This window comes from Dipodomys spectabilis, unplaced genomic scaffold, assembly GCF_019054845.1.
Source record: "Dipodomys spectabilis isolate Male_0828 unplaced genomic scaffold, ASM1905484v1 ptg000628l, whole genome shotgun sequence".
NCBI classification, from domain to species: domain Eukaryota; kingdom Metazoa; phylum Chordata; class Mammalia; order Rodentia; family Heteromyidae; genus Dipodomys; species Dipodomys spectabilis.
In genome coordinates this window covers 1,045,121-1,064,532 of record NW_024871305.1, presented here as the reverse complement: position 1 = coordinate 1,064,532, position 19,412 = coordinate 1,045,121, and the positions used below count along the sequence as shown (strand labels likewise).

At 50.7% G+C, this 19,412-nt stretch overlaps 1 protein-coding gene across 1 annotated transcript; it reads left to right on the top strand.

Moving 5' to 3' along the window:
- The first annotated feature begins 1,003 nt into the window (after window positions 1-1,003).
- Window positions 1,004-4,285, top strand: Hsbp1 (heat shock factor binding protein 1). Its single transcript, XM_042671464.1, has 4 exons — window positions 1,004-1,138; window positions 1,284-1,350; window positions 1,546-1,666; window positions 2,927-4,285. The coding sequence occupies exons 1-3, from the start codon at window positions 1,094-1,096 to the stop codon at window positions 1,662-1,664; spliced, it is 231 nt and encodes a 76-aa protein (XP_042527398.1). The 5' UTR covers window positions 1,004-1,093; the 3' UTR covers window positions 1,665-1,666; window positions 2,927-4,285.
- The last annotated feature ends 15,127 nt before the right edge of the window (window positions 4,286-19,412 follow it).

Sequence of the window (19,412 nt, the reverse complement as noted above, 5' to 3'; positions counted from 1 at the left end):
TATCTACTGGGCACAGGTCAGAACTGCTACTCAACATCCTACAACCACCACCACAAGGAATTCTCTGACCTAGACTGCCAAATACAGCAGCTGCTGACAGAGGAGAACTCGAGGATGATAGAAAAAGTAGAAAGTCCTGCATCTATCACCACCGTAATCTGATTGGCCTGTTTCTTAAGTCCTGTGTCTGCTTTCTCAAAATTGTAAGACCATGAGATTACGGCATGTGTCTTCAGAGGCTCCAGTTAGAACAAACACCATGCCCATTTCCGGTAGTCCGGGGAAGCATCTGATGCGTGTGTGTGCGTGCGTGCACATACACCTATCTAAAGCCTTGCACACGGCACAGGAGGGAAAGTCTCCGTGCACGGGCGAGAAGGGGAGGGCTGGGGGCTGAGGGAAAGCGTAGCTGGGGCGGGCCGCCCTGGCCAAGCCCGCTGCGGCCGCCCCAACTCCGTCAACCCGAGACCCGATCCGCCCTCGTGGCCGCGCAGCCCCGGCCAGGGTCCCAGCACGGGCCGCGCGGCCTCCTTCCCCGGCGCCGGCCGGAAGTCCCTCCTCCACCCGCCCCGGCGGCGCCCGGACGGCGAGACCAGCCCTGAAGATGGCCTGCAAACATGGCGGCCACCTCCCAAGAAGCCCAGCACAGGCCAAGCAGTCGCCGTGGGGCACGCGTGGGCTCTGGGGTGGGGAGAAAGGCAAAAGAGGCGCAGGGCTGGCCGTGTGTCCTGCTCTGGGCCCTCACAAGGCGCACCCCGGGCAAGGGCGCGCCCGACACACAGCCCGCGTGGAAACCCAGGCGATCCCGCCCTCCCCGGCCCACTTCCGGCTTCGTCTCGGCGGCCCTCCGTGCGCGGGGGCCGGAAGGTGGTGGTGGGCGGAGCCACGAGGATGGGCGGGGCATCACCTCCGAATGGAAAGCGAGCTTTCCGGTGTGTGATGTGAACTACAGCCCCCACAATGCCCTGCGGCCCCGCGAGTAGCCGGTCTCCTCGCGAGAGATGGGGGCCCGAGGGGGAGGGTTGCCCGCGGTGACAAACGGAAGTGGCGCTGACGGCTCCAGACCTTCGCCGCCAAGCTGGGAACCGGGGAGATGGCTGACACCGACCCCAAGAACGTGCAGGACCTCACCTCAGTGGTAAGGAGGACGCGCGGCGCCCGCGGGAGGCCCGCGCTCGGCCCGCCGCCCGGGGAGCCGGCGCCCGCGGGAGGCCCGCGCTCGGCCCGGGGCGGGGGCCGGCCGGACGCGCTGCGTGTTGCTGGTGGGCTCTGGTTTCTCCTAGGTGCAGACGCTCTTGCAGCAGATGCAGGATAAATTCCAGACCATGTCGGACCAGATCATCGGGAGAAATATCCTTCCCGGGCCGTCGGCCCCAGCGGGGCCCCTCGGGGCAGGGTGGGGGCCGGGACGGGCCTGGCCGGGCTGGGCGGCCGCCCCGGCGGGCAGCGGGAGCCCCGGGCCCGCCGCACCGCGGAGGGGCACGCGGGGCCTCGGAGAGACCCGCAGTTGCGTGTGGCTGTGCGTTTCCTTAATGACGGGGCCACTCGATGACATGAGCAGTCGCATCGACGATCTGGAGAAGAACATCGCCGACCTCATGACCCAGGCTGGGGTGGAAGAGCTGGAAGGTGAAAACAAGATCCCAGCCACACAGAAGAGTTGAAGGTGAGGGGGCACCGGGGTGACGCCCAGCTGAGAATCGCCGCCAGCCCACCTGGCCCGTGACGTGCCGGGCCGACTCGCGCGGCCTCCCAGACCTCCGGGCATCCCGGAGGCACCCGCCGCCGACGCAGACGCGGGCTTTCACATCTGTTTACACCAAGCTCCCTTCCTTCATGTAGACTTCTATTTTCCTAGTTTTTACTAATCAGACCCATGTCATTGTTAGTTAACGAGTTAACAGTGGTTGGCGGGATGGCACAGTGGGTAGAGCTGTAGCCACGTGCGGAAAAGCATAAGTACCAAGTTCAAGTTCCAGTTCTGGTCTCCCGTGGTCTTCCCAGCAACTCCATGGCCTGCCTTTGCCACTGGAAGATTTTCCTTTATTTGTTCATTTAATTTTGGCTTTAAAACAACAGGTAGGCTATCCACATTAAAAATGTTTCAACTTATAAAGACTATTGTCATGGATGAGCTAGACCATGGCCACATTTGGCCTTTACTCCAGGCCTGATTACATTGTACTGGACAGTTTCAGAGAATAAAGAAAGACTATTCATAATTTCAACTCCACTTAGAGCAAGACAGACAGATGCCCAGGAGTCCATCAGCACTATGGGCTTCTTCACCCATGTGTGTGTATGTGGTATCAGAGACTTTGTTAAGGAGTTTCACACTTCTTTCACATGTCATTTGTAGCAATTTAATTTCCTCTAAAAAGGAGGTTTACTCTGAATTTTATGTGAGTAGAACAGGTACTCCATTACTGAAATGAAAGTTGCCCTGACCCTTGAGAGTAGGCTGAGGTTCCAGTGGCCAGTATTGCCTGAATTTGCGTGTGTCTTAACCACAGATTGGGTTAATTCACTGCGAGAAAATCACACAGCTACGTTACATGTATTCTGTCATCTTCATTCCAATCTGAAGTTCATCTAGAAAATGTCTTGCCATCTTGAAACCTTGGAGGGGAGTTCCTCGTAGTTAGAATTCCCACCAACTGAGAAATCCCAAGATAGCAGGATTGAAGATTGTCAAAGACCATCAAGTGACAAAAATAATTCAAGGAAAGAAATGGGAGTGAGAAGTAGATTCAGAAAATTTTCCAATAAAACGCTTTCATTTTGGTAGAGTATTATGCCTAGAAAATACATAGAATACAATAGAATAGTCCAAAAGCCCTGTAATTGGTGCTTGTGTATCGTTTTTATTTGTCCTCAAGTGAAGAAAGCCATTGTAATGTTTTCGTTTGTTTGTTTCTTCCAACAGGTTGCTGATGTTTTCCACTGAAATCTGGAGCATCGTCTTCGACGCCAGGAAAAGCAAGTGGCTTTCACACCCACTGCCCTGCGTGGCTGGGTTTATCTTCCAGAGCACATTGCTACCATGTCCTGTAAAGTTAGTTTAGAGTCCGCCCCACCCCCCCCAAGTTTCCCAAACATGGTGTCTTCACATCTAGACACTTGGTCAGTTGTCACCTAATTATTAAACACTGAAATTTTGGTAGTTCCTGCATAAAGTTTTCCAAGTTTTTAGTGCATTTTGTGAAGTCATTTTCTCCTGCCATTCTTTTGTAGTAATTGCTGTTTGATACAAGTTACTGTGTAATTTTTATTAGAGAAATAGTAACTCCTTTTATTGTTCGATGTAGTGATGTGAGACATTTGTAGTTTAGGGTTCTTTTATTCTCAGCACAAAGTGACTGTTGAGTAGTTTGTTGACCATACTTGCAAAGGACTAAATGCATGTGAAGATTTTTTTATTCAGAAATACTGTCACTAATTACTCTATTGCCAAAACTCAGAATTGAGCTTGAGCACTGAGGTCAGTGATGAGTCCCCACCTCCTTACCGTGTTGAGCCTGGTGGAGCGAGGTGCTCCTTTGTTAGTGCATGAGATTCTAGTAACTTCGTCCAGACCCTACCAGTGTTACCACAGACACCTGGCAGGATTTTAAATCTCAGTGACCTTAGACCTTCTTTAAACTACAGATGGAAAGAGAGGAGAGAGAAACTGGATCGAGTCTGTGCCAGTCACGTGGCTAGAAAAGGCTGAGTGACCAGTAGGAACCTCTGGTGGTTGAGTAACATTTTTTGCCGAAATTCTTGCAGAGTATCAGTTTTATTGTTGATCCTCGAAGGCAGAGACAGTAACTCTTGCGCTCAGATTGCAGTGTCTGGTGCTAAGAAGCCAGCATTAACAGTCTGGAAGGCAAGCCAGGCGACTGAAACCCCGCAGTGCTTTCAGACACTGTGGGGGAGACCTTCATTCAGAAAAACCTGTTTCCCATACCACCATTCTTGGTTGTACTGCACAGAAATGTTTATTTAAAATTATCTGGGGAACACACAGGAGTCAAATCTGCTAAAATGGAGTCACCACGGTCCTCCTTCAGTCAGTAGGTGGTGCTGTATTCCCTTAACATCCCAGTTTTGAGCTCTGGCCAGTCTGGCTGAAACTTGTGTGCAAAGCCTTCTTTCTCTAGGCCCCTAAATGGCAAGTGGCAGCCAGGGCTGCAGGCAGTGGGGCTTGGGGAGGAGCTGGCGCCCTGGACCACAGATTTCAGAGGCAAGTCTCCAACCAGAACTGTCTGCCGTGAATAAAGGTGCCTGAAATCCTGCCACTGGAGCTTCCTGGTGTCAAAAGTTTGTTTTGTGTTCCTGGTTTTTCAGATGAGAATGCACAGGCCCCATTGCTAAGTGAAACTGCAGGAAAGTAAGTACGAGACTGGAAGGCAGGGCGGGGAGGGATGGGGCGGAGGAAGCGTGAACACCCCACAGGAGGTGTTGGTCCTGGAGGAGCCCAGGAAGGGAGGACTTGTCGCAGGTGGAGCGCCCGTGGCTGCGGTGAGCTCAGCGTGTGGATGTGCACCGTCCAGCAGCAGGTGCGGGCTCTGAAGGCTGGCGCAGAAGAGGCCGAGCAAGTGCCACCTGCGAGTTCCCAAGGTGCTTGACCAAGTCTCTTCTGCCTAGAACCTCACTGAAGTGTGGGCTCAGTCAGGGAGACACAGCTGTTTCTCGTTCCACCCCTGGACACGGAAGTTCCCAGGCTCAAGGCCTCCCCCTGTGTAGATGGGAGGGGCGCTGCCTTGAGCTGGTAGAGAACCACAGTGGACAGGTGAGCCAAGAGTGCCCTGGGCACGGCACAGCACACCCCAGCCAGCCTCCACCCTGTGCCACAACCTGGGGTTACCACTGTGCGGAATGCAGACACCAGCCCGCAGCAGGTGCCTCTCCTGGGCCCGCCCACGCCTGGAGGCACCCCATACCGTGTCATCAGGCCTCCACCTTAGGCAGACCCCAGGGAAGCCTTCCCACCCTCGGGCGCCAACTGTACCTCAGGCCCATGGACACAGGTGCCAGCCCAGCATGGCCACTGAGCCTCAGCCAGGAGCCCAACACATGCCACCTCTGGCTAATCCTGCTTTCCTGGAGCCACAGGACTAGAATGTATTTCATCACTAGTCAGGTACAACCACTGTGTGACCGCGTTAGACCCAGCTCTCGGGCAGAGGTGGCCAAGGCTCCGTTTACTATGGCAACAGCACCCTCCAAACAACCCGCGTCAACCCGCGTAAGTGAACTTCCTACCCAGCCTGTTTGCAAGTTGAAGTCTTCCTGTATGGACGATTGTGCTCTTTGGATTTTATGTGTTTTTCATTAGGTTAAAATGGAGGAATTTGTCGTCATAGCTAACCCTGAGAATTAGTTGGCAACAGTAGTTACTCATAGCGCCCCTGGAAAGACACTGTACTTGCTAAATTCTATTTGTTAGATTTTCATACGGTGGATGCCTTTTAACAGGAGGGAACCCAGGTCTCTTAATTGGTTGTCCCCGCAGGGGACAGCCATGATTTGAATGCACTTTGTCCCCTGCAAACCTCACGTTGGAACTTGCTGCAGAAATAGAAGCAATCTGACCGTGGCCCCAGCTGGGGGCCTATGGGAGGGGCTTAGAACTAGATCACCGCCCTGGGGATTGCTGATTGGGTCTGGGTGGTTGTAGGAGATGAGGGAGAGACAGCAGGAGACACCAGCCCGTCCCAGAGGATCTGCTTCCACCCTCCGTAAGTCAAAATGAACCTCTCTTCTTTATGACTCACCTAGACTGCGGTGTTGTGTTTTAGCAACAGAAAATAGGCGTGGCTGGTATCGGACGGGTCAGGGCCAAGATCAGCAGCCTCCAGCCAGTGCCCGAGACCCCTCAGCACAGAGGTGCCCAGCGCCAGGTGGCGGCACTGCCAGGGTTGAGCAGCAGGGCAAAGAGATTTTGGTGAGCAGGGGTTGGGTGGGCACTGGGTGTGTGAGCCCCAATCCCCATCCAACCTCTCAGACTCCTTGGAGGAGGGGCTGGTAGCAGTGTGGCCAGCAGCATGGAGAGGTACTGGGCCATGCTCTCGGTGGCCGCCTGCCTCCTCTCCACAGACCAGGCTGGACAAGGGCACAGGTGCCACTTGGTCTTCTCATCATAAAACACAAACCTTTAGGGGACTCAGGGCCCCATCCCTGTGAGAAATGCCCCAGGCATGGCCTTGGGGTATCTGAGGGGCCCCAACCTGTGCAGGCTGGGACATGGAGTCTAATGCAGCCCCCACCCCGGCCCACCTTTGTTGGTCCTAATTTAATACATCTAGGGGCTGGGGATGCATATTTTTAATGACTTATGTTAATTGTTTTTAGTGTATGGCTAGCCAGTTTATATCGATTCCCACATGGAAAAATAAGAGAGGCCAGCCCCTGCCCGGTGCTGTGGGTCACAGGCCGGGCCAATCCTAAGATAATTGAAAAGGACTTGATGATGAATTACCTGTTTGGCCTCTGAACCTAGGCCTCCACGCCCAGTGCTTGGAGCTGAGCGCAGGAGCTTGCGCTACCAAGACGAGAATCGCTCGAAATCAATTTGCCTCTTATTAAAACGAACTTCAGTAGAAATCACTTCAGCTCTTAAGCCAGCAGAGGCTGGCCCGTCACTTTGAGCTTTCTCTGTGTTTCCGTTGATTAAAAGGGTTTTAAAGAGCATGGTAAATATTTTACCAGAAAATTCAGTCATCCAATACGGAGATTACTTACTGAAAGCTGACAATTTATTAGTTCATTTGTCTTCATTTTCATGAAAATATGTTTAGTCTAAGCATTCTTTTTTCCTGTTCCTTCAGCAGTTAAGCTGTGGGCAGATAATTCTGTGATACATACATGTATTTAAATATAATTAACTTGTGAAAAGTATAAGATTTTTTAAATTATGGAAATGATATTCATAAAATTACATTTTTAAACATTTTGGGTTTCTCCAGGCATCCATGGTCCACACCTGTAATCCTAGCTACTCGGGAACTAGGATCTGGAGGACCAGGCAGGACAGACAAATCCTCAAGTCTTCATCCAAAATAGCCAGCAAAAACACAGGCTGGAGGTGTGGCTCAGGTGGTAGAGCACCAGCCATAAGCAAGCCAGCTGAGCTCAAGGCACTGAGTTCAAACACTAAGGCACCGTCAAAGGGGGAAAAGGAATGGGGCAGGGTTTTTAAGCAGTTAAAGAGCAAACTACACTCAACTGTTTTGAGAAGAGGACAGGGTTTCCATTTGTCTTTGGGAGGGTGGCGGAGGGCATAGTTGCAAACAGCCCGTTCTTGGAAGCTCAGTGTTGCCAGCCCAGCTGCTCCCGGCGCTGCTCTCTCCACATCGATTGTGTCCATCTGAGAAATGGGAACATGCTGTAAAGGGTCCCCTGCATTGCAGACCCAGGTTGATGGCGCTGCTGTCACAGCAGTGGACGCCGCTGGCGTCCGTGGCTCTGTCCCCTCTCAGGCAGCCCTGGCGAGGTACACAGGCAGAAGCGGAAGCCCAGGGCTACAGGCCTCGCTCCCTTCAGCACTCCGCAATGGCTCCCTACCCTCCCTCCCTAGCTGGCCACCAGCTGTGACAGTGACCAGCCTTGCTTGGCTTGTAGGGACACAAGTCATCCCACAGTTCTGTGACTCAGTGTCCCCAACTCCAATGCCTGGGGTCACCAGCCCAGTTGCTAGGTACAGAGTAAGGTTCCACGGTCCTGCTCAGGGCCCCATGTCTGCCCCTGGTGCTAGCTGTGGGCGGTGCCCAAGGAGCCTGCAGGACTGGAGAGCCGCACTCGGCCTGCCGGACAGCCGGCCCAGCTGCTCCAACACGTATGATGTCTCCACTGTTGCCCACCCCTGTCCTGGGCTGCGTCTACCCCACCACCACCGTGTGCTGGAGGTGCCTGAGCCTCGCTCCTCAGCTGCTTCCCTTGGGAAGCGCACCTGAACCCCGTAGTGAACCCTTGAGTCTCGGCTCCTGGGCATCTGTCCACACCATGGTCACGTGCGGTTGTCACCAGCCTGACGCCCTTCCTGCTCGTGGCTGAGACCCTCGGTACCCTTCCTCCTCCTGCTGCTCCAGAACCACCCACCCCCTCCCTGGGCCGCCAGCATGGTCCACAGTCAGCTTCCTACAAGAATCCATGGCCTGTGGCTCGGGGGTTGATTAAGTTTGGAGAAATTAAGACTACTTTGTTTTCAAAAGTAAGCAAGTTGGAAATGAAGTTGGCCTAAAATTCATTGGAGGCCTCCACCACTTGTTTGCAGGACGTAATCGTTGTGGAACTTCAACTTTAGTAATCACAGAGACACTTAAGGAAAACTGAGAAATGCAAAAGAAAGAGGGAAATACTGCATCTCGGCTTGAGGGTTTCATTACAAACATCTGCAAAGCTGGAAGATTTCTCAGTGAGCAACTGCACATGCAACCCTCGACCAGACTCACACCGTGGACAGAGCTGGTGGACGGAGCTGGTGGCCAGAGTCCACCCCCAATCACCCCACAAGCCTTTCCTGCTGACCACCCACCTCCCCCCTCCACCAGCCACCCTGGAAGCTCCCCTATTGCCAGCATGCCTCTGAGCCTCCATTCTGACCCAAACAAGGCACCCAAAGACAGGCCTCTTGTTCACACCTCGGATTGGCTTTCCAGCCAAATAAGAAGTGAGAAGCTGGCACTAAACGCCCACTGAAGGCCAGGAGCTGCGCCAGGCCCGCCCCGCACCATTCGGTTCCATCCTGGCTACTGTTAGAATCACCAGGGCCATGTGTACACTCGGACGCGCCCGGACCTGCCGCAATGCAGGCGTTTTCCCTAAGTCCTTCCAGGGCAGGTCCAGGCCTGGCGGAGAATTCCTGCAGCACAGAGCATGGGTAGAGCACGGAGAAGCAGCTTGTCGCTGAAGTGAGAGGAGACGAGACCCACATGCCTTTCAGAAAGCCCCAGGGGCTACATGCTGGGCTGAGGTGAAGCACACATCCGGCTCGAACCCCCAGCCCTCACAGCAAAAGGCCAGCCACACAACGTGGCAGGTTGGCGCACAGCACAAAATCGGGTCTTTGTTCCAAAATGAGGGTCTCACCTCACGATGGCTGGACATCCAGCCACCCCAGGGCCGCGCCTGCCCCAGCCCGCCCGGCTCCCTGCTTTACCTAAAGCTCATGGGCCTGAAAGGTGGTTTTGCAACCGTAAGCCTCTGGTTGCCACCTAGAGAAAAGCTGCTTTTATTAAACTCTGGGCCTGTGTGGATCAGAATAAGATCATGGATGGAAAAAGCTTAAGTATGCTTAAGAGGGGAGGGAGGGGTGAAGCCCTTCACAGAGAACAGGGCCTGTGCCCAAGTGAGTGCTGAGTTACCCATGGACACCAGCAGAGGGCAGCATTGCACAGCTAAGACTCCCCCCTCCCTCCGCCTCCCCTCTCTCACCCCAGCCCTGCCCAGGTCCCAACCTGGGACTGTTGCTTAGGGAAGGGTAGCAGGGAGCCACCTAGTTTCCAAAACTAAGGGAAAAAAAGCAAGTCCAAGAAATACTGCCTAAAAGATGTGGGACCAGCCAGCACAGAAGGAGCCCGGGCAAGGCCAGCACTCTCCTGGACCTATGGCCCCGAGCCAGGAAGAGAGGGGCTGGGGACAAGAGTCAGGGCGGCTTCCCTGAGCTAAGACCTTGGGAGGTCAGAGGCCCCCCCCATTCTCCCCCTCCCCGGTTATGCCCCCACCCCCACCCTCAGCTCTTGTATAAAACCACAGTCACCCCGTGATCACGCTTCTCCTACCCCTGGCACTCATCACACACACACATACACACACACACTGCACACACACACCACACACCAGCCCTCATCCTCCTCGCTTCATTCTGGCTCTATGGTGACTCTTGCAATGTCAGCCATAAATAAATTACAAGAAGGAAATCTTTTGTTTAAACAGAAATTCTAATCTTCTGAAAGGTGGTGGATCAACACTCCCAATGCATCCGAGATCAGCAGATCTTGTTTGCTTAAAACCATAATTCCGTTTCTTTATAGTAGCTAAAACATGGCTGCTTGGTGCCCTTTCCAGGAGTTTCTCTGTGTCCCAGTGGTACAGCCGCCCCAGAACTCCCCAGAACCACTTAGGGGGCAGAAGTTCCCTAGCAGAGGGGCAGGTCAGCTCCCCACTTTCTGTCTACAGACAGCAACAACCTCTTCACAGAAATGCCTTCTCCAGGTGAGCCTACACACTGCAACCGCAGAATAGGGAGCAAGAAGAGACCACTGTCCATTAAAACTAATAACTAAGCATTCGGGTAACTTGTTACACAGCATTGACTCACTGCCTGATCCATTTTACAGTAGGTGCTGTGTGTCGAATGAAGGAATGAGTCTGTGATGACAGGAGAGAAGAAAGCAATTCAGACCAGGGAGGGAGGAAGGGAGGGAGAGAGGGAGAAAGGGAGAGAAGGAGGGAGGGAGGGAGGGAGTTGGACAGACTCATCCCAGGGATAACAACCAGGCATTCCTTCAATGCTGACTTCCCAGGCAGGTGCTTAACAGAAGAACTGAAGCCAAGGTGGCATTAGGGCAGCCGGCCCCACCTTTTCTGTGGGATGGGAACAGAACAACCAAATTTTGCATCCAGGCCCATTGATTGCTTTAAAAACTAAAAAACAGTCCCAAGCACTAGTGGCTCACACTTGTAATTCTAGCTACTCAGGAGGCTGAGATCTGGGGATCAAAGTTAGAAGCAGGCCCAGGCAGAAAAACACATGAGACTCTTCAATTAACACAGAAAAAGCCCAAGGTGGAAGTATAGCTCCAACGCTAGAGTGCCAGTCTTGGGCCCCAAAGCAAAGGTACAGCGCACAGGCCCTGCATTCAAGCTCCAATATAGGGAAGAAAAAAGAAACCAAAACACCTAAACCACACATTAATACATTTTGGGAAATTAGACTAGTTCTCTTAGTTATTAGTGCAGCTGATAAGTACCTTTCCTTCAGTCACAGATTTAAAAAAAAAAAAAAAAAGGCACCGATTGGGATCGCTGATGGTAATTTAACTGTATGGGATTCATTATCTTTATCGTGTATAACAGAAATCATAATTTTCCAGCTGTGTTAAGCTCTTCATATTCCTGAGGTACAACCAGAAGGCAAAAACACCGCTTCAAAGCCAGAAAATTCTATTATTCTTGTCTTCTCAGATTTCAGCTTCCAGACAGAGCTGAGAAGACAAAGCAGATTAATTAATTCAAGTGTCCCCATTAGAATTCTCTCATTTGCTAAACTTGCCAGAGTCTCAATATATTGTAAATTCAGCCCATAGTTAAGTCTTGAGGATTTATACAACATAAGCATTTGGTAATCAGCCACCATAAAGCTAAGTTGTCTTCTCTCTCTCTCTCTCTCTCTCTCTCTCTCTCTCTCTCTCTCTCTCTCTCTCTCTCTCTCTCTCTCAGTGATTTCCTAGGGCTAGTAAGGAAGAAAGTAGAGAGGGAAAACAAATGGGCCTGTTTCCTCATTTTTCCTATTAGAAGGTCAATAAACGCCTTCCAGACTAAAGGAGTGCAGTGGAGGAAAAAGAAACCTCGGCTTCCGTGGTTTCATCTTTGTGGACTTTTTTTTAATATGTTTTTTAATTGTAAAAATACTGTACAGAGGGCTGGGAAGGTGGCTCAGTGGTAGAGCGCTTGCCTTGCATGCTTGAGGCCCTGGGTTCGATTCCTCAGCACCACATAAGCAAAACAAAAAACAAAAAAAATTATAACTACGTTAGCAACAATAGCAAGAAAGAAAAAAACTCTGTGGACTTTAAAGTGATAGAGATGTTCCCCCCATGTGTGTTTGCGGGTCTCTTGTGTGTTTGCGTCTCTTGTGTGTTTATTCAGAGGTCAAGACAATTCAAGGTATTAAACCAAAACTCTTGAGGCCAGAATCTGAAACAAAAGCGTTTATGAAGCCATTGCAGTCACCAGCCAGGAAGCGGCCAGGCCAGGGCCGGGGAGAGAGGGGAGCGGGGGGGGGGGGGGGGGCGGGGGGGGGGGACACAGGGGTGCCTGCAGCTCCCAGCCAGGGTGGGCAGCAGGTAGGAAAGGGTTACCTGGCCAGCGCTAAGACCACAGAACACCTCTGAGGACCAAGGTCGCAGCTCCCTTCCTTTCAGAGTCTCCCTGGACCAGAGCTGGGGGGGGGAGGGGAGGCTCTTAGCCTTGTGGGAACCCCAGGGCCACTTCCTACATTGGACCACAAAACACAGCTCTCGTGGAAGGCACGGGGGAAGTCCATGTGGCCCTAGCTTCCAGAAGCTTCCAGAAGCAGGACGTGACCGTACACGCTGCAAAAGAGAAGGTGGAGGAATTTCACCAGGAAGTTAGGCTGCTCTGCCTGGAAATGGGAACCCTAAACACATCAAAAGACACAGCAACCTGGAAACAATGCTGCGCATATCCAAGGACCTGGTTTCTTTTTGTTTGGGAAGAGCTCCAAAGAATGAATTGATGGAGTTTGGGATATGTCTCCCCAAAATGAGGCTGCAGAAGAACAGAGACCACTCCAGAGAGGCCTTTGGGAAGAAGGGGGTTCACTTGAGACCCTGTAGACCCAGAAGCTTAAAAAGTTCCCTTTCGGTCAAAGAAATTGGGAAGGGGCCGTGCCCTGTCCCTCAGCCCAGGGAGCGGGTGCTCGCGTCCATCTGTCTCCTCCCCTCTCTCCTCTCCCTACCACACAACATGGGATACAATAAGATACCAGCAGCTGGATGCCGGTGGCTCACAGGGTGATCCTAGCTACTCAGGAGGCTGAGATATGAGGATCACGTTCAAAGCCAGCCCGGGGAAGGAAAGTCTGTGAGACTCCTATCTCCAAGGAACCACCAGAAAACCGGGAGTGGCGCTGTGGCTCAAAGTCATAGAGTGTGAGCCTTGAGCAAAACAGCTCAGGGACAGCGCCCAGGCCCTCAGTTCAAGCCCCACAACCAACAACCAAATCAAACAAAACAGTCTTGCAAACTACAAATGGACGTCGTGGGATTTCACATTTCAGTTTGACTGTGCTTTGCCTCCCGCGGCCCTGGGCCTTCCCTGAACTCCAGCTGCCGGCCACTCCTGGCCGTGCTCAGAAATGCTCCACTTCTCCTAGGTCTGCAAACCTTTGTCTGAGACACCCTCCCCAGTCCCCGGCTTTGGGGGACAATCGCCATGGTGCTCTGACAACAGAGGGATGCTGTATCTCACCCCCACACACAAGGTGACCCTTTGGTGTGACCCCCGGGGCCCTGGAGACCCACTGGCCGTCACGGGAAATAGTGGCACGGCGCGTCTGCGTGCAGCCCACACCAGGGACCCCACGGCGGCCGGCGACCTCCGCTTTCCTCCACCCTCTGCTCCTCTGAGCCTCCCGCCGCATGGACCGCGTCCTCCTGTCCGAGGGAGGCCGTGCTGGCCTGTGCTTTGAGATCGCCTTGCTCTTCCCTCCCTGGGAAGAAGAGGTCTGTGCCAGGGGACCCCCCCCACCCTGCAGAGCCACCCCCTTCGCCCTCCCTGGGCCCCGTGGCTTCGCGGGCAGCCCGGCCTGCTCTGCCTCTGACTGCCAGGGGCTTTGGTTCAGGGTCAGCACCACTCGGCCCTCCTGGGCAGCCCCAGGAGGCCGCCAGCTCCCAGCTTCCATGGTCTGGGCGCCCATGACCCCACAGCGCCCCCTAGTGCTTGTGGACTGCTGGGCTGCCAGGTTCTCCTTATCCTGAGACCCAACAGTCCTGAGCCCTGGTGGGCATGTGCCTATCAGGACCCTCTGCCCGCTGGGTTGTTTTGTTTTTTGTTTTTGTTGTTGTGTTTTGTTTTGCTAGTTCTGGGGCTTGGACTCAGGGCCTGGATGCTGTCCCTGAGCTACTTTTGCTCAAGGCTAGAACTCTACCACTTGAGCCACAGCACCATTTCCAGCCTTTTCTGTGTATGTGGTACTGAGGAATCGAACCCAGGTCTTCATGCATGCTAAGCAAGCACTCTACCACTGAGCCACCTTCCCAGCCCTTGCTGCTGGTTTCCTTATCATGGATTCAGGACATTTGGGCCATGTGACTGCTCAGGCCTGTGAACTTGGACATCAGATTTCACTTGGGGAAAGTTCTTAACCTGGCAGTCAAAAGCCATTTAAGAAATAAACACAGGAAGCTGGGCGCTGGTGGCTCACACCTGTAATTCTAGCTACTCAGGAGGCTGAGACCTGAGGATCGCGGTTCAAAGCCAGCCCAGGCAGGAAACTCCGTGAAACTCTTATCGCCAATAAACCACCAGAAAACCAGAAGTGGCACTGTAGCTCAAGTGGTAGAGCACTAACTAGCCTTGAGATGAAGAGCGCAGGGACAGCAACCAGGCCCAGAGTTCAAGCTACATGACCAACAAAAAAAGAAAAGAAAAGAAATAAACACAAGGAAGATAAACAGAATTTCTGGTCACCTTGCACAGTTCAGGAGAGGCTGAGGCTCCCCCCAAAAAGCCTTCCTTACAATCCAATCATCTCAGCATGAGCACTCAGATGAAGGAGAATGAAGCAAAGGTTAAGGCCTTCTCTGCCAGAAACAGCCTGGGTCTCATCTGTGCTCCAGCTCAGCAACCTCCATCCGATCAGGCATCTACTGGAGGTTTTATTTTTTCCCTTTTTGGTAATCAGGGCAAAAATTGATTACCAAAATTATAATTAAGAGCTGGGAAAATACGCAACAATTTGGCCGCTTCATTTAACACACATTTCAGGTTAATTGCGTGATTTTTACTAATGAAGAAATTTGCATGAGCCTTTTTAGTGCGTATATTTGACTTATTGTGTAAGGAATAAGCAGATGACTTCACTGTTGTTGGGTTTAGGATGGCGGAGGGGGGGGGAAAGGGGGGAGAGCCAAAATCACTACCCGGACAGCCAAAGAGACAGCCAAAGAGACCCCTTTACAATACGCTGTGATCTGAGTTCGTATCCTGGTCTTCATCCCTAAATTATACTTGGTAGACTCTGTCTACTTAGTAGAGCTGAATTCTTTTCTAATCTTAAAGAAAAAGTCTAGAAGATTCCAGAGGAAGTAGAAACCCTTTTCTGTTTTGCTGGCGGTAGTGTGTGATGTCAAGGATTTGAACTCAAGGCTTTGGAGGCGTGGCTCAGGTGGTAGAGCGCCAGCCGGGAAGTCAAGGCTTTGTGCTTGCTAGGCCGGTGCTGCTCTCCTTGAGCCACACCCTCAGTCCTTAAAATTTGTTTAAAAGGTCTATTAAAAAATTTTTCACTTGGGCTGGGAAGGTGGCGCAGTGGTAGAGCGCTTGCCTTGCATGCATGAGGCCCTGAGTTCGATTCCTCAGCACCACATAAGCAAAAAGAAAAAAGCCAGAAGTGGCACTGTGGCTCAGGTGGTAGAGCGCTAGCCTTGAGCTGAAGAGCTGAGGGACAGCACCCAGGCCCACAGTTCAGGCCCCACGACTGGATCCCCCCCCCCAAAAAATTCACCTATCCAATTCTCCCCATGGGAAATCCCAATTTATGTCCATTTTTAAATAAGATGTGACTCTTACTTAGACATGGGAGCGCACATCTGTCGTCCCAGCACTCAGGCATCTGAGGCAGGAAGGGCGAAGGCCAAGGCCAAGCAGGTCGCAGGAGTCTGAGGCAGGAAGGGCGAAAGGCCAAGGCCAAGCAGGTCGCACTTGAGTCTGAGGCAGGAAGGGCGAAAGGCCAAGGCCAAGCAGGGCGACCTTGTGAGATTCTGTCTCATAAGAGAACTTCATTAATTATAACCAATGTGATTCTATAAAACTATACAGAAATTAGAGACATTTCTAAGACACAAAGAAAATTACAAACTCATTCATCCCTCTCCTACTCAAAGATAATCACTGCACAAGTTTCAGATTATTCTGTGTACATTTTAGGTTTTTTTGCCAAAATGGATTAGATCACTTTGTATTTAACATTTTGTTTTATTATTTGTCATTTTTGGTAGTGTTACTGATGTTTGAACTCAGGGCCTGAAACTTGTCAGGCAGATCTACCACCTGAGTCACACTTCCAACCTGTCTTTCTACTGAATAATATATATAGCCAATGGTTGCAGGAAGGAGAGTTACATAGGTGCCAAAGTCACTCTGCTCATGGCTGGCTGTGGAACCCCATCTTCTAGCCTTGTCCCCTTTAAGGAAAGGGAAGAATGTATTCAGCTTCAGAAAGAACTGTTGAGGGGCCAGAAAAATGTCCCAACTCTGTGCGCCCCACAGATGGAGTTGCTCACAGCTATAGACCTAATCATAAAGAGCCTCTGTCTGGAGGTCTCCACATTAATTACCATCATTGAAGTAACATTATCTATATTTACATAATAGCTTTCCAGGTCTGGTTGGTCGGGAAGCAAGCTAACAAATTTGTAGCTATTAAGCAACACAAATTGCTCTGATATAGTTTAAATCCTGCAAATGGAAAAGCTTGCCTGTTTAAGAAGTGGCTAGAACCCAGAGCAATTAGTGTCTAATCATGTGTTAATGTTGGAGATACACAGATACAGTCCTCAGTGTCTACCTTAATGTCTTAAGTGAGAAAGGCTGGTGGCATAATGGAGTTATGCATATTTATGTGATGGTGTAGTTTTGCAGAATGCAAAAGGCTCAGCCGGGCGCTGGTGGCTCCCACCTGTAATCCTAGCTACTCAGGAAGCTGAGATCTGAAGGTCGAAGTTCAGAGCCAGCCCAGGCAGGAAAATCTGAGAGATTCTTATCTCCAATAAACCACCAAAAAGCTAGACGTGGAGGCACTGCTCAAGTGGTAGAGTACTAGCCTTGAGAGGAAAAAAAAATAGTTGTGCAACAAAATTGTACATGAGATCTGGATTCCTGTCTCAGTGACCCATCCATCCTAACGGCTACAGCCATGCCTCTGTGATTCGGAGCTCACTCACGGTGCTGCATCTGTGTTCACAGACAGCTTGTGCAGAAGGTGACTGAATCTGCAAAGATCAGAAATAAGAGGCAAGTGCCGTCCCCCAGTGCGGTGCTAGTTCCTTGAACAAAGCTGTAGAGCAGCTAGGCATCCGGCTGGCAGGCTCCCAGCCCAGGCCTCTCTTCCCAGTTCAGGGAGAGGCTGTGACTGGGCCTCTTCTGGCAGCCATCTCTTCTGGTGCCTTGACTGGAGGCCCGTTACAGACACGAAGTCAGTCCCAAGGCCCTGGACAAGGATCGTGGGAAGACACTTCACCACACACAACAGGACAGAGAGGATCATCAGGTTCTCCCTAGTTTGGAAATCACCACAAACAAGCCAAATGGTCATACATATTTGAGGAAGAGGGACATTTTTGGCCCATGTCATGGAAGACAGGCCAGGCTCAAGCAGGAATTCAAACTCTACGTTCAGTCTCCCTGCCAGCTTTTGTTCCTCCATCGGCTGTATTTCTAAGCAGACTTGCTTCTGGTACTCCTGGCTATCATCCTCAAGCTTAACAACCTTAGAAGAAAGAAAATGACTCTTTAATAATTCCAAGGCATGCGAGGGTAGAGTCTCATTGGACTAACCAGGACTCAAAGTCATGAGTCCCTCCTTGAGCCAATCAGAGCCCAGCTAGTTAGAACAAGGTAATTGGCTAGATCTAGGACAAGTGCTCATCTTTGAGCTAATCAGGGCCCAGGAGGGAAGAACAATTGATTGGCTAGGTCTGGATCGTGTATCCATTCTTGAGCAATCAGAGCACGCATAATGAACAAGCTGATTGGCTGGGTCTGTCTAGATTAAGATGAGTTGGGTCAGTGGTTCCTTAACTCCATGTGCTGAGAGAAAGCAGGGGATTTTACCAGATCCAGTCAAGGTGCTGATGTGAGAGCCAACGAGGAAAAGCTGGATGGGCAAAGCCTCAAGCGTCAGACCACTGTTTGGCTCAGCCATTGACTATTCCTCCAGATGTTAGCCATTGAGACGCTAAGCCTTCCTGGTTAGCAAGAGCTTTGGCCTGAAGTCAAAGCCTGGGTAGGTTGGTTGTGGTTTTTTTAATTGTTATTCTAAAGATGATGTACAGAGGTGTTACTACTGTAACACAAGTCAGATAGTGAGTCTATTTCTTTTGAGGCAATGTTACCCATTCTCTTGCTCTCTCTCCCACCTGCAGTTTTTTTAAGTATATATAGAATCAGGCAATATCGAGGATAGTGCTTGGCAAAATTCTACCGAGAATGATTTAAAATACAGAAATATCTCAGGATTCCTTAGACAAAGACAAAAGAAACAGATGTCCTTTGGGGTAGTGCCTGAGCTTCTAGCTGTAGTAAAAACTAGGTAAAAGATATAGAGATAAATACAAAAATCCGAACGTACTTTCCAGCCTTGCCACTGAAAACATCAAATGCTGAGAAAGAAAAAAAAAACTAGGGCTAGAAGAAATCTGTGTGTGGGTGGCTTTCTATACAACTCGTGGAGAATGCTTTTTTTCTTTCTTTTATGTAACAAAAAAAACATGTCATAGCTAATGGTATTTGCTAGATTCTGTTTCAATGAAGAAATCCACAAAAGACCACTTTTGTGAACCATTAAGTGCATCGGATAATATATAGTCTCAATAGTCTATTACTTCTTTAATAAGGATACTTTTACCGGGGAATGCCCAACTACAGCTAGTGTGGAATGGAACTGAATAAAGAGTTGGTGATGGCTCATACCTATAATTCTAACTACTCCGGAGGCTGAGATCTGAGGATCATGGCTCAAAGCCAGCCTGGGCAGGAAAGTCTATGAGGCTCTTATCTCCAAGTGAAAGTGGAACTGTGGCTCAAGAGGCAGAGAGCCAGCAGAAAAAGCTAAGCAGGAGCACAAGGCCCTCCACACAGACCACATTGCTCTTCTAGGGCGAACATAGATTTGTAGTCAGTGGAAGAACCCCGGCCCACAACCCAGCAAGGTGCCCACACAGATTTATTTCTTTTTCTTCTTTCCTGGGGTATAGTTGATGAATTACATAAAGATACAGTGCAGTTGTATTTAAGGCACAGGATTTGATGTTTTGATGTACATATAGCCCAATGGCGCTCATTAGCGTATTCATCACCTTAGCACCTGCTGGGTATTTCATGCGCACAGTATAATATTGTTGATTATGGTCTCCATACTGTACCAGGGCTCTCTGGAATGTATCCATATAAGTGAAACTTCGCACCTGTCACCCAAGTCTTTCTGTTCTTCCCCACACAGCCCCTGCCAGCCAACATTTCACTCTCTGCTTCTGTGCAGTATTGTTGAGTCTGCCTTATGCAACTTAGGGTTCATTTGTGTTATTGCAAATAGCAAGATTCCTACTTTTTTAAGTCCAAATAATATTCCACTGTTTGTATGCACATATATACATATATATATGTGTGTGTGTGTGTGTATGTATGTATGTATATGCATACCTATATACATAATACAAATAAATTGTGATGTATATATAATTGCACTA

What these genes read in the sequence shown, in the direction of transcription:
- Hsbp1 (XM_042671464.1), top strand. Translation starts at nt 1,094, where the DNA reads ATGGCTGACACCGACCCCAAGAACGTGCAGGACCTCACCTCAGTG. An exon ending in TGCAGGACCTCACCTCAGTG is followed by an intron (nt 1,139 to 1,283) that starts GTAAGGAGGACG and finishes GGTTTCTCCTAG; the next exon opens with GTGCAGACGCTCTTGCAGCA. An exon ending in GGACCAGATCATCGGGAGAA is followed by an intron (nt 1,351 to 1,545) that starts ATATCCTTCCCG and finishes TGACGGGGCCAC; the next exon opens with TCGATGACATGAGCAGTCGC.